At 55.1% G+C, this 12,734-nt stretch overlaps 1 protein-coding gene across 2 annotated transcripts in view; it reads left to right on the forward strand.

Moving 5' to 3' along the window:
- The first annotated feature begins 6,231 nt into the window (after window positions 1-6,231).
- FGD5 (FYVE, RhoGEF and PH domain containing 5) overlaps window positions 6,232-12,734 on the forward strand; it is a 104,609-nt gene continuing 98,106 nt past the window's right edge. Inside the window, exon 1 of one of the 2 annotated variants that reach the window (XM_074344268.1) lies at window positions 6,232-6,423. In XM_074344268.1, the coding sequence (XP_074200369.1) occupies window positions 6,411-6,423 (13 nt within the window). In that variant the 5' untranslated portion in view covers window positions 6,232-6,410. The remainder of the gene's footprint in view (window positions 6,424-12,734) is intronic. The other variant, XM_074344269.1, reaches the window with a different exon arrangement.

Here is a 12,734-nt window from a genome sequence, read left to right on the forward strand (position 1 = left end):
TGTGGAAACTGGGAAATCCAGGGGGACTCTGCTGGGGTGCGAAGGTGGCTGGCTTTGGGCCCTAGTTTATGGAAGAGCCCCCATCTCAGGAAACAAAACCGTGATTGTTCCCCCACCCCGTGCTCCTGAGGGCACCCCACCTTGCCCACTCGCACCCATCCCAGGGACAGGTGCTCTGCCCTGTCCCTCTCCCCCTCTGATTGTGGGGTCTGGGGACCCCATCAGTAACGTTGACGGAACACCACCAGGTACTAGATGTGTCAGTGGCAACGACCACTTCTTGGGTGCCCTCTGTGTCCTCCTCTCCCTCCTGAATGCTTTAGAGAAGATGTCTCACTTAACGAGCAGACACTATTTATCATGTCCCTCCCGGGAGGCAGTGAGCTGAACTGGGCACGAAAGCCGGCCCAGAACCAGGGTGGAACTCCCACTGCTCACCAGCTGTGTGTCCCTGGGAGAATGCCTCGGCCTCTCTGTGCCTCGGTGGCCCCACCTGCAACATGGGGTAATTAGCATTGCCTTCACCATAGGTTTATTGAGAGGATTGAGTGAGCTAACATATGCAGAACGCTCACCGAGCGCACCAAAGAAGTGCCCAGCAAATACTACTAGCTAGGCTGGGGAAACTGAGGCTGGGACGTGCCCTCCCGCCCGGGGCACACCCAGGGCAGTGTGGCTCGTGACCCTGCACGGCTGGGAGGCGTGGCAGTGGGGCTCACAGAGCCCGAGCGCTCTCTGCTTCTGGAGAGCACGGCCACGCTCGGTGCTGCTGCCGCGCTTGGCCCAGGCTGCAGGCAGGTGGGGACGGGGGCTGGATTCCAGCGGTTTCAATCCAAGGTCACCCAAGCTGTGTGCAGGGAGGTGGTTCACCCAGGAGACCTAAGGATCATAACAAGACAGGAGACATTTGTCTACCTGGAGGGTCCTGATTTTTTACGCTGCATTGTGTGTGCACATGTGTGCAGGACGGGGCTTCAGTGGGGAGGGGCCTCAGGTCTTAAAGGGTCCGGCGGTGGCCAGCTCTGATTCCGTCACCCCTCGGCAGGGTCTAAAGGCTTCTGAGGGGGATCGGGAGGTCTGTGTTCCCCTGTTAGTGCTCCCATCAAACTGATGGGTAATTTGCCACTGGGTGTCCTGCTTCCGCAGCCGCCCTGGGGCTCAGGGAGGCATGGAGTGCGTCTGGCCTGTTTACCCGTACCTGGCCTAGTGCCTGGCACAGAGGAGGCACTCTGCATTTTTATGGAAGGAAAGAAGGAGGTGGCGGTGGGGGTGGGGAGAGGCAGGGAGAGAGGGAGGAAAGAAGGCCGGGCACCTAGGATTCTGGTCCTGATCTGCCAGGCTGACCTTGGACAAATATGGTATAATGTCAACAGCACAGGCCTTGGGGACAGACAGACTCCCCCACCGGCTCAGAGTCTTAAGTAAGTCTCTGACCTCTCTGAGCCTCAGTCTTCTCATCTGTGAAGTGGAGATCTTGATGCAATCACATTATCACAAGTGGCATGTAAAGGGGGCCCTAGTCATCAGCCTTCATCACTGTCCCCAGTGTCACTGTGGCCGCAGCTCAGCACCCTCCAAGGCCCTTCCACCACGTGCCTCAGGCTCTGAGGCTCCCACCTGGCTCTTCTATGGACATCTCAGAGCAACAGCGTGGGCCCCTTCGGACTCCCCTGCCCATGTTCCTGCAGATGTGAGCTCAGCCATCACTGGGAAGCTGGGAGCTGCTGGCCAATCTGACCATCCAAGGCAGATAGGAAGGAAGAAAGAGGGAGAGGCTGGTCAAGGAGGCCCGACTCCTGCTGTGGATCTGCCTTGCAGGTATCCCACCCCCACCCTGCTGGGCTCCTGCAGGAAAACAAAATTCAAGGAGAAGGTGCAAGGTTTCAGGCTCCACGTGATTCCGACTTGGCCCTGGATGTCAGGAGGTGTGGGTTCCAGCACTGGCATCCCCTGACTCACCGTAGGACCCCCCGGCCAGTTATTTTCCCCTCTGGCCACAGTTTCCTGATCTGTTGAGCATAACACCTACCCCACGAAAACCTTGGCAGACTTTGTGCCCATCGCAGAGAAAACCACGTAGCTTGGTGGTTAAGAGCTCAGAGCACGTTTTCAGAGTGAACGGGGTGTGATTCCTGGCTGGACTGTAAGGGCAGGCCACTTCCCCTGACTGGGCCTCAGTGTTCCCATGTGTGAAGTGGGGTGATGACCATCCCTTTACAGGGTTCTTGGGAAGAACAGGTGTGTGAAAAGAGCTCAAAACCAGAGCAGTGATGGTCATCACCCCCACGTGGTCAGGTGCTGTGTAGCGGGTACCGCCGTCCCCAGACTCAGTGAGCGGTTGTGGCTCGTTCTACAGGGACCAAGTGAATCCAGCCGCCAGCGTTAGCACCAGCCGTCTGTAAAGCCCTCTGGTCTTTCACATCCAAGCGAACAAAGGACTCAGCATTTCAGCTTCACAGCCCATCATTCCACACCACCGTGTGGTTCCAGCTGAACAGGTTCAGACTTGGGGTTTTTCCCAGCTGCCACTGGTGTGACGACCTTTTTAAGCAGACTTTGCGCTGAGCCTCAGATCCCAAATTCAACAGTCGTGGCAGGGTCTTAGCAAAGCACTGAGGTCTCTTCCTGCCCCCCCTTCTTTCCGCAGGCCCTGCGGGGAAGGGTAAGTGCCGTTGATTGAATTACCTGGGCCTCCCTCTCCAGCTCTTGCCTCGGGGGTCTTAGGTTATTTGGGTTTTATTGCTAATTCCCAGGAACGGTCTCCATTTTTAAAACTTTTTTCTTGCCTCAAATATCGAAGTGATTTGTCCACTCACTCATTTGTACCCATATTCAAACACCTCCCACCTTCTCTGCCATCAGCTCTGCCACCGCCCCCACCTCCACGGTCTCCCCCAAGTGCCCCATCTCCACCACCCCCGGGTGTCCCACTGCCTCCACCGCCAACTACATCACGCCTTCCAGCTTCACCGCGGCTTCCACAGCTGCTTCTGCCCCTCCTTCGCTCCAACACCTCCCTACCTCCTTCATCACCTCCATCACCTTTGCTACCACTCCCACGCAGGGATCCATAAAGTTTATTAAGAGCCTGTCTGGGGAGCACAAATTTTGCCATCTATTTTCTGTTCCAGAGGCAAAAAAATTTCTCCACAAAAGGCTGCAGGCTTAAGGACTCTGGGGAGGCTCAGAGATGAAAAGTTCCTTTCAAAGGATCAGATTCATTCCTGAATTTGGAGAAACTGAAGTACACTCTAGGCCCTTGCCTGAAAGTGTTCATAGCCTGATTCCATACTGTGGGCATTAAAAGAAAACAGCCAAACCAAACCTCCAAACCTGGCTAGGCATATGGAAGTGCTGGGTGAGTGTGAAACGCTATGTGAGATTTTTCACAACGGGGAAGAGCTTCCCCTCCTTAGAGCCTTTCCACGTTACCTGACTGAGATGTACTGACCCCTGTCTTCAGTCTGCGTGCACTGAACGTCTGTGTGTCAGGCACCAACTGGCTCATGAAACACTTCGCATCAGACCTTCCTATAAATTATATATTTTTAGTGAGCACCTAATTATCTGCATCTGCTGGCTGCCAGCCCCCAGATAGCCAGAAACTTACCAGCCTTCCAATAATGTCTGAATAAAGAGACAGCGGTCAGAGGGTTGAGTTCTCACCCCAGTGGGAACCTGGGGGACTGGGCTGTCTTTTCTCTGCTTCTGCGTACCTTGGCAGCATATCTGGCCAAAAAGAAATGAGGTGAGTTTCCTAATGTTTCTCCAAACGTGCAAGCAGATCACCTGGAGGCCTTGCTAACGTGCCGAGTCTAGCTTGGCAGGTCTGGGGTGGGGCCTGGGACTCTGCGTTTGTTAGAAGTGCCCGAGCGATGGTGTTGCTGCTGCTGCTCCACAGGCCTCGCTCAGAGCAGTGAGGTGTTTCATCTCCGCAGCAAGAACATCTGGTTACCTGGGACCGCCTGGCCCGGAGGCTGGACCAGAGGTGTCTGGGTTCAGGGAGGACAGCCAAGGCTGTGAAGTGCCTCGTGTCCATTCGGAATTCTGCCTCCTCGCGAGCTCCTGGCACAGCTGGTCAAAGTCACAAAAATCCTCACCTCTGCCACCTTCAATCCCAGAAAACCAAAGTGATCCCAAACAATTGTTTGAATCTCTGTCCTAGGTCTTCATTTTTGTGGACAACATATATATTTTTGAAGACCTACTAGGTGCTGGGTTCTACACTAGATGCCAGGGCTGCAGGGTGAGCAGAGCAGACACAGCCCCTGTCCTGGAGCCATCACCCTGGCGAGGGGTCATTTCTGGGCCTTTCTTCCCCATCTGGGGGACAGGAAAGGATGGTGATGGTAGTGAGGGGGTGTGTTTCATGTACACCCCCAACTTCCACATAGTGGAGACACTGGCTGAATTGCCTAACATGAATCCAGATACCCCAGCCCCGCGCCCCTCCCACAGAGCTCTGGAATTGTGGAAGGCCTACACCCTGGCACACGGTGGACTCACAACTAAACTACCAAATGACCAAGCCACACCTTTTAAAATTTTATTTTTAAATAACTTATTTTTAAAAATTATTTTAAATTTATTTTATTATTATTTTTAATGGAAGTACTGGGGATTGAACCCAGGATCTCATGCATGCTAAGCACGTGCCCTACTGCTGAGCTCCACACCTCTGCGCACCCCATCCCTACAGGCCACACTTTGAGCTGGGCTCTGGATAGGCAGGCATGGAGCAACCAGGGCAAGAACAGTCAGGAAAGCTCATTTTAACTCAGTTTCCTCAGTTTCCTGAGGGAAGAATTTTGATACCAGCTTCATGAGGTTGTGGTGACGCTTAAATGTGTAAACAGGCACATCCAGAGCTTAGCACCTCGCCAGGCATACAGTACATGTTCCACGAGTGTAGCTGCCAGTTATCCATGGAAGACGTGGTCCTGCCCCCAGCTGTCAATGGCTGACTGTATGGCGCTCAAAGCACCGCTCACCCCGACCCCTCTGTGCCCCAGAGATGCTGCCACCCTCTATTTCCCTGCTTTGCCAAACCCCTGAGGCTCTTCCAACAGGCGGTGCCTTTCACACCTCTAAGCCTCTGCCCACGCTATTCCCTCTACCTGGAAGGCCTTTCCTTTGCTGGAAACTTCTCCACTCTGCATTGCCACAAGCTCCTGTGCATGCCCGTCGCCATCCCAGCACTTGTTGGGAGAAGCAGAACTGCCTGTGCTTGTGTGGCCAATCCCATGGGAGCTCAAGGGTGAAGGCATGTTCTGAGTCATCTGTGTCACCCAGCACCAGGCCTGTTCCCAAGGAGGCACTGGCCGGTGTGCACTGAGTGAACAAAGAAAGGCTCCCCATCCGCTGGGTCTCTCTTTCAATGTCACCTCCTCAGGGAGGCCTTCCGTGATCACTCATTCTCTACTTGAGTGTTTCTCAAACTAGCTTGCATCAGAAGGGCCTGAAGTGTTTGTTAAGCACGGGATTTCTGATTCGTAAGTCTGGGGAGGGTACTGAGAACCTGCATTTGTAACAGTTACCGTGCTGGTCGGCATGCTGAGAGCCACTGCTCTGCCCCACGACACTGGTTTGTCTCCCTCAAGGCCCTCATCACACTGAAATGATGTTTATTGCTTATTTGTCTTGTGTCTCCACTAACCTCCCATCTAACTTCCAGGTGGGAAGAATTTGGGGCTGTCTTGTTCTGCCCTCAGCACGGTGCCTGGCCCGTAACTGAATGAAAGCCCAAGGTTGAAAATAAAGTAATAGGTGGTCCGCTGGGCGAAGGGACCGGGAAGTCCCCAGGAGCCCAGCTCGCCGGCTCCCCCTTGCCTCCGCCCCATACTCGTCCGGGCTCCCCCCGGCCACGGCCCCTTTAAATGTGCGCGGGGGCGCCTCGCCCCTCGGCTCCCTCGATCCCTGACAGAGCAGAAAGGGAAAAAAAAAAAGCCTTCCTCTCCGGGAGCGGGAGGAAACGTCTAGGAGGGGGCGGAGGCGCAGCGGCCGCGGCGGCGACACTGGCAGAGGCGCGGCGACCGGAGCGCCGCGCGCGGAGCCGGGAACCGGAGCGGACGCGACGCCTCGGGCTGCCCCGGCCGCCGCCCCCCGGCCGCGCTCGCGCCCCCCGGCCCCGCCCCCGGAGGCCCGCGCCGCGCCGAGTCCCGCGTGGACGCGACGCTCGCGCCGCCCCGCGCTCGCGCCCCCACGGCTCCCGGCCCCGCCCAGCCCCGGAGGCTCGCGCCCCGCGCCCCCACTGGCCCTGCGCGCCGAGCCGAGTCCGGCGCGCGCTGGGGGCGGGGCGGGCGCCGGGGGGTGCGGGCCCCGCGGGGCGGCCATGGAGTGAGGCGGCGCGCCGACTCGCGCTCGGACGGACGGACGCACCGACGGGCGGCCCGGGCTCCGCGCGCTGGAAGATGAACAGAGCAGGTAGGAGGCTCCGCGCCGCCTCAGGCGCCGAGGGACGCGCGAGGGGCTCCCGGCCCGGCGCTCAAGTTGGAGCCCGCGGGGCGCCCGGAGCGAGCTGCCCCCCGACCTCCCCGCCCGGCTCCGCCTCGGCCGGCCGAGGGCTGGGCGGGTCCCGAGTGCCCCGGCCCCGGAGGCTGCGGACGTCGGGGGCCGCAGGGACGCCTCCTCAGCCCCGGCGAGGCCGCACCCCGGCCCGTACGGCCTTATCCCCCCTCCACCGCCGTCCCCACATTGAGGATCCGCTCGCCACGCAGGTCGCTCCCTTCGCAAAGGCGGCTGGGTCGCGCCCCGAAACGCTCACGCCTGCTCCTCAGGGGTCCCTGCCTGGCCCTCGCTGGCCCCTCCGAGGCCCCTCGTAGCCAACAGGATCCGTCCGAGCTCTTGCCCACGCTGGAGTCTGTTCCTGGTCCCTCAGTTCCCCCGCGGCGCGCCCTTAAGAGGTTCCTTGCTCCCTTCTCTCTCCTAGATCCCCAGACTTGGAGCTCGCTCTCCGGTGGAACTGAAAAGCCCTAAATTATCACACCCCTCCGCAGCGCCCCCCCCCCCACTGTGCCCTGGCCTGGAGCCCTCGTTGGGCCGCCCCCGGGAACCAAACGCCTGGGGGACACCGAGGCCGAGCCGCACTCCGGGCGTTCCCTCCCAGCCCTCGTGTCTCTCTGCCCTGCAAATCTGACTCTGCCAGGTCAGGGGTCCCGCGAAATCCAGAATGCGTTTGACAGTAAATAGCGATCCCTCCAGAGGCGTGCCACTTAACAGATTTATTAACTGAGACTCAGAGATGGGCTGTGCCTGGAACCCAGCTCTCGGGATTCGTGACTCCTCCACGGGTAGGGCAGAAAGTTCCCTCGAGGCGAGTTTGCAAGTCTGCAGTCCCAGCTAACTTCATTTGCCTGCCAAGGAGCGATTATCACTCTTAATATTTTTCTCTTAGAATTTAGTAGAAGGCAGCTCCCTCCCCGACCAACACCCTTGTCCGAAGCCATACTCCAAAACACACATCCCTAAAGAAACAGGAAGCCACCATTTTGGCTGTCTTGGAACCATATCCTGCTGCCCTGAGTGTGTGTATGTGTGTTGTGGGCTTTTTCTTTTTAGAATCTTTTTAGTGAAAAAAGTCATTGTCTTAGGAGTGAGGTGCAGATGGGAGACGTTTGGCTGCATTGAGCTGACAAAGGAGACACTTGGGGGCTTAGGACTGTGGCAGCCGCCTCCCTGTGTCCAGGCCCTGTGTTGCTGGGCATGTGGACACCTGGCCAGTGGATGAGTTTGGTCGCAGAATAGTGGGGTGGGGGTGGGAACGGGGTGCCACCTTTGGGGAGTGGAAGAGGCTGGAGCAGGGTTCCAAGGAAGAAGGTCGCCTCCTGCCTCATCTAGCACAGCCTGGAGAGAGGCAGGCTGGCTCTTTCCTACACTCCTAATAAAACTCGCTCTGAAACAATAGTGAGAGCTGGTCCAGTTTTCCCACGTCTCCCTGCATGAGGCATGGGCAAGCCCTCCCTTCTCTGAGAATCTGGGGGATGGAGTGAGCTGGAATACACTGAGAGGCAGGTTTGGTCCCAGGAAGTCCCAACAGTTACCACTCTTGGGTTCAGCCATCCTGTAATTTGCCTCCAGCATAAACCTGGTTACTTTTTAAGTCCGTTGGCAATCACAGGCCTCACAGAATGATTTCTGTATGGCGTGCTCTGGGTGTCCTGCTCATGTAACGTAGTGGTTTACAGACTCTGTGGGACCGAATCTCAGAACCACCATGCACTTAGCTATGTGACCTTCTGAAGCAGGTTACTTAACCTCTCTATGCCTCAGTTTCTTCATCAGAAAAATGGAGATAATAAGACCTCTGTCATTGAGTTCTCATGATTGAATTAAACAGAGCTTGTGAGGTGCCTCACACAGTGTCTGGCACGTTGTAAGTGACCAATAAATTACCGGCTAATACTGAACCAGGTGCTGCTTTTAAGTGTTTTACTTGTAGCAGTTCAGTTCTCACAGTAACCTTCTGGTGAATGCTTCTGCTGTTCCCATTTTATAGGTGGGAAAACTAAGCTGCAGGGATTTTTATAGTCACTGACTTAACGAGGAGCAGAGAGAGGACTGAAACAGACTGTCCAGCCCGAGAGCCTGCTTTTTGATCCAGTGCCTAACACATAGTAGGTTCACAGGAAATCTTTGCAATTTGGCTTAATTAGGTATCTTAGACCTGTTATTTCCCTTGGACTCAACAGCTTTATTTTAAAAAGGGGGTATTTCTTCCATTTTATTACCGGAAAGAAACCAAGGCTCAGAGAGGCAGAGTGATGTGCCCAAGACCACACAGCCGATGTGCAGCAGAGCTGGCATTGGAGTCCAGGTCTGTCTGAGCCCTGGGCCCATGTGGTTTCCACTCTGTCCCATGCTGTGGGCCCTCCAGGTCATGGGTCACCGGACTAGCTTAACAACAACCTAATTAGAAATGATCAGGCTTGGCTCGGACGTTCCAGCAGGCACCCAGAATGAAAGTTAAATTAAGATGCAATTGGAAGGTGAAATTGGAAGATAATTACTCTTGGAACATATGGTTATGAGAGTTCCAGGGGGAGCGGAGTGAACTGCTGTTGAAACAGACGCAGGGGCTAAAGACGGGATTGTCAGGTGACATCGCCAGGAAAGCTGTGAGTGCCATAGGCTGCAGCCAGCCAGAGCGGAAGCACTTACTGTTTGGTGCAGTCCCCTCACTCTGCAGATGTGCAGACTGAGGCTTGAGGAGGGGTGGGACTGGCCCAAGGCCTCACCTTCAGTCAGCAGCAGAGCCAGGCAGGAGGGAAGACCAGAGCTGCTGACTCCCGGGCCAGTGCTCCTCGCAGCGCCCCTCCTGATTTAACCTCTGCATAGCTGACAAGGGAGCCGCAGCATGACTGTGTGAGTGACAGATATTTAATTAAAATAGAGAGGGAAAATATAAACCGGTACCATGGGGCTGGCTGGGGATGATTTCTATCACCAGGAGCTGTTAAAAATCTCTTCCTCCTGTCACTGTGACTCCCCATCCCCCAGTTAACTCTTAGCATCTCGGCTGGAAGGGTGTTCTGCATTTGAGTCATCCTCAGGCCCAGCAGATTGCCAGGAGGTCCTGGGCGTTGGTAACTCAGGGTGTGGAGGGTGTGACCTCCAGCCTCTGGGTACAGAAGAGAGAAGGTTCATGCAGCCCCCAGAGGGACTCAGGAGGCAGCAGAGGGTCCAGGAGTTCCATCCATGCTGGGTTCTGGACAGTCAGAAAGTTAAGCTTCACCCAGAGGAGGAAACCCCTGCTCTGATTTATCCTGTAATCCCCCCATCCCCGCCATACTCTGAAGCTCAGCCAAACTGGGCTCTACCAAGCTCCCAGAGAGCTTGCATCTAACTGCCTCTGGGTCTCTGCACATTCTGTTCCCTCTGCCTGGAACACCCAGCCTCTTTTCGGATTATGAAAATCCGCCCTGTCCTTCAGCGTGCACCCCGGTGTCTCTCTCCCCTGGGTCTTCTCTAGGCAGGATTGGTCTGAGACCAGCTAACTGAGTACTGAGGGCAGAGTGGCTGTCTGGTTCCTTTTCTGGGAGGGAGGCAGCGAGGGAGCAGGGCTGGAAGCTCTCACACTCACTTCATCTTCTCTCCTCCCTCTTCAGTCTCTTCTGGTGGCTCCTTCTCAAAACCTTGGGACCCCGGGGCTCCCTTCTGGGCCGCCCTCTTGTCTCTGCCCGCGCTCTTCACTTGGTGACCTCACCAGGCTGGTGCCTTAGTCCATCCCTCTGATGGCTGCCTCCAGCCCCACCTCTCTGGGAACCCAGACTGTTCCATCCAAGAGCCCGCTTGACATCTCCTCCCAGGTGTGGGATAGGAAATTCTGGTTTTCCTTCCCCGGCACCTGCAGCCTTCCCCAATTCAGTTGGTGGCAACTTAACTTTTCCAGTTGCTCCAGCTCAAAGCCTTCATGTTCTCCTTGACTTCTCTCTTTTTCTTATACCCCAAATCCAAGCTGTTGGTAAATCCCACCAGCTCTGCTTTCATATTCAGAATCTGACCTTTTTTTTTTTTTTTTTAACCACTTCCGCGGCTGCCAGCCTGGTCCCAGCCTCCACCTCCTCTTCCCCAGATTATTGCAAGCGCCTCCTCACTGCTTCCATCCTCACCACTTCTGCTTAGTTCATCACATTAGCTGGAGTGTGCATGTCCTTCTGCTCAAGGCCAGGTGTAATCTGCACCCTCCCCGAGGCCCCTCTGGCCTCACCTCCTGCTCCACCCTTCGCTCCCTCTCTCCCTTCTGCCACTCTGGCCTCCTTGGACACGGCAGGCGAGTTCTCTCTCAAGTCTTCACTCTGATGTCCTCTCATGTGGCTTATTCCGGTCACTCTATTTAAAATTGCAAAACTCTCCGCCTCCTGACCTTTCTCCATAGGCTTTATGATCATCATATGATACGATAACATATGATACATGACGTACTTAATCTTTTTTATTGCTTATCTCTCACCACTAGACTGTAAGTTCTTTGTTTTATTTGTTAAGATACCCAAAGAGTCTAGATGAATGCCTGGCACATACTAGGTGCTCAGTAAATATCTATGTAATGGAATTAGATGAAAGAAAACTGGTTGGGAGCAAAGGAAAGCCAGTCATTCACTTTCTGATCAGTTAGTCGTTCTTACGCAGCCTTACGTGACTTTCTCACATGGTTAGCTGCCCCTGGTCTCTCTGGCCTCAGTCCTCTGCAATTTGCCCCCCTCTGCTTCACCAGAAGCTGGGAGCCCTGAGTCTCCGCTGGAGAAGAAATGCTCAGTGGCAAAAGGGTGAAGGCAGAGGTTCAAGGAAGAGGTTCAAGTTACTGCACCAGGGAGCAAGAAAGCCCCGTCCTGCCGGGTCCCTGCTGGGAGCTCGCTGAGTGATCCAGGCCGGTCACCCGCCTGCTCTGTGCCTCAGTCTCCTCACCTCTCCGTGAGGCATCAGACAAGGCCTTTCTGACCGTGGCATCCTTTGATCTCAGAGAGGATGCGGGTGAAACGCGCGGAGCCCCAGAGCTGGGAGCAGGGCGTGGACTCTGTGTACTCGTCACTCTCGCTGGCTCCTCTGGGGAAGGCATTTTCTTGCAGGATCACGCCTCAGACACCCACTGTAACCTTTTCCGAGGAGACGGCGCCCATGGATCAATATCTTGATTGGATGAAGGATGGGGTGGGGGTGGGAGCGGTGCAGCCCAGGTGACGGTCATTTTTCATGGCCCATCTGACCCTCCGTCAGTTCTCCTGGATCCCATGCGAAACACCACCTGTTACGGATGAGAAATGAGAGTCCCCACCCCCGAAGAACAGTGTCATGCGAATGCCTGACACCTGATGTTGAGTGCGTGACACTAGTATTACTTTATGGATCAGTGCAGAGCGGGGACCTGTAGCAGGGGAAGGTGTAGGGTTGGGGAGCTCGGCTACACAGCAGCTACTGTTGAGTGATCCTACACGAAGTCCTGCTACTAAGCACTTTCAGTATATTACTTATCTTTTAATCTTTGTAACAGCCTCTTGAGAGTAGGTGTTACTATTGTACCCATTTTACAGGCAAGGAATCTGAGGCTCGACTTTAATGCTTATACGTGGCGAAGGCAGTATCTGAACTCAGATCACCAGGCTCCAAAGGCTTATTACTCTGTTCCTCCACGTGGACAGGGAGCTGAAGCTTAGCTGTTTAAGTTCCAAAATTTGTGGTTTTTTAAAAACTAAATTGGACAGAAGTTTTTCTAAATGAGGACATATTTGATTGCTTATGGAAATAAGGGGTTGGAAAGTCTCTTCTTTTATCTTGAAGACTCTGGGTTATTTTCTGGATGTCAGTGGCTGGCCTGGGTGTTGGTGTGGACAGATGTGGGTGTGGGTTAGGGGGCTGAGGCAGTGGGTGCTTTAGCCTTTAAATCCCTGACAGCGGTGCCCCTTCTCTCCCTTACTTGCCCTCAGCTACCCTATCTTACAAAGGCAGTGTTCCTGCTCTCACTGCCTCCCTAGACCCCTCCTCATTAGCTGTGCACTGGGAAACCAGATGACTAAGTTCATTCAATTTATGTGCAGCACACAACTGAGGCTCTGAAATCAGGCCTTTTCAGGAATGGACTTTGTAGCCCTATATTATTGCTGTTCTGGCCCTTTTTTATTTCCTTTAGGGCCTCCCCAGCTGCATTTTACACAGCTCTGCCAGTTTCGGGGAGAGGATACTGCTTTTGGCCTCAGACATACTGAAGTTGAGGTGCCACTTGGACAGTCCCACGGAGACAG

This window comes from Camelus bactrianus, chromosome 17, assembly GCF_048773025.1.
Source record: "Camelus bactrianus isolate YW-2024 breed Bactrian camel chromosome 17, ASM4877302v1, whole genome shotgun sequence".
In the NCBI taxonomy this organism is placed as follows: Eukaryota; Metazoa; Chordata; class Mammalia; order Artiodactyla; family Camelidae; genus Camelus; species Camelus bactrianus.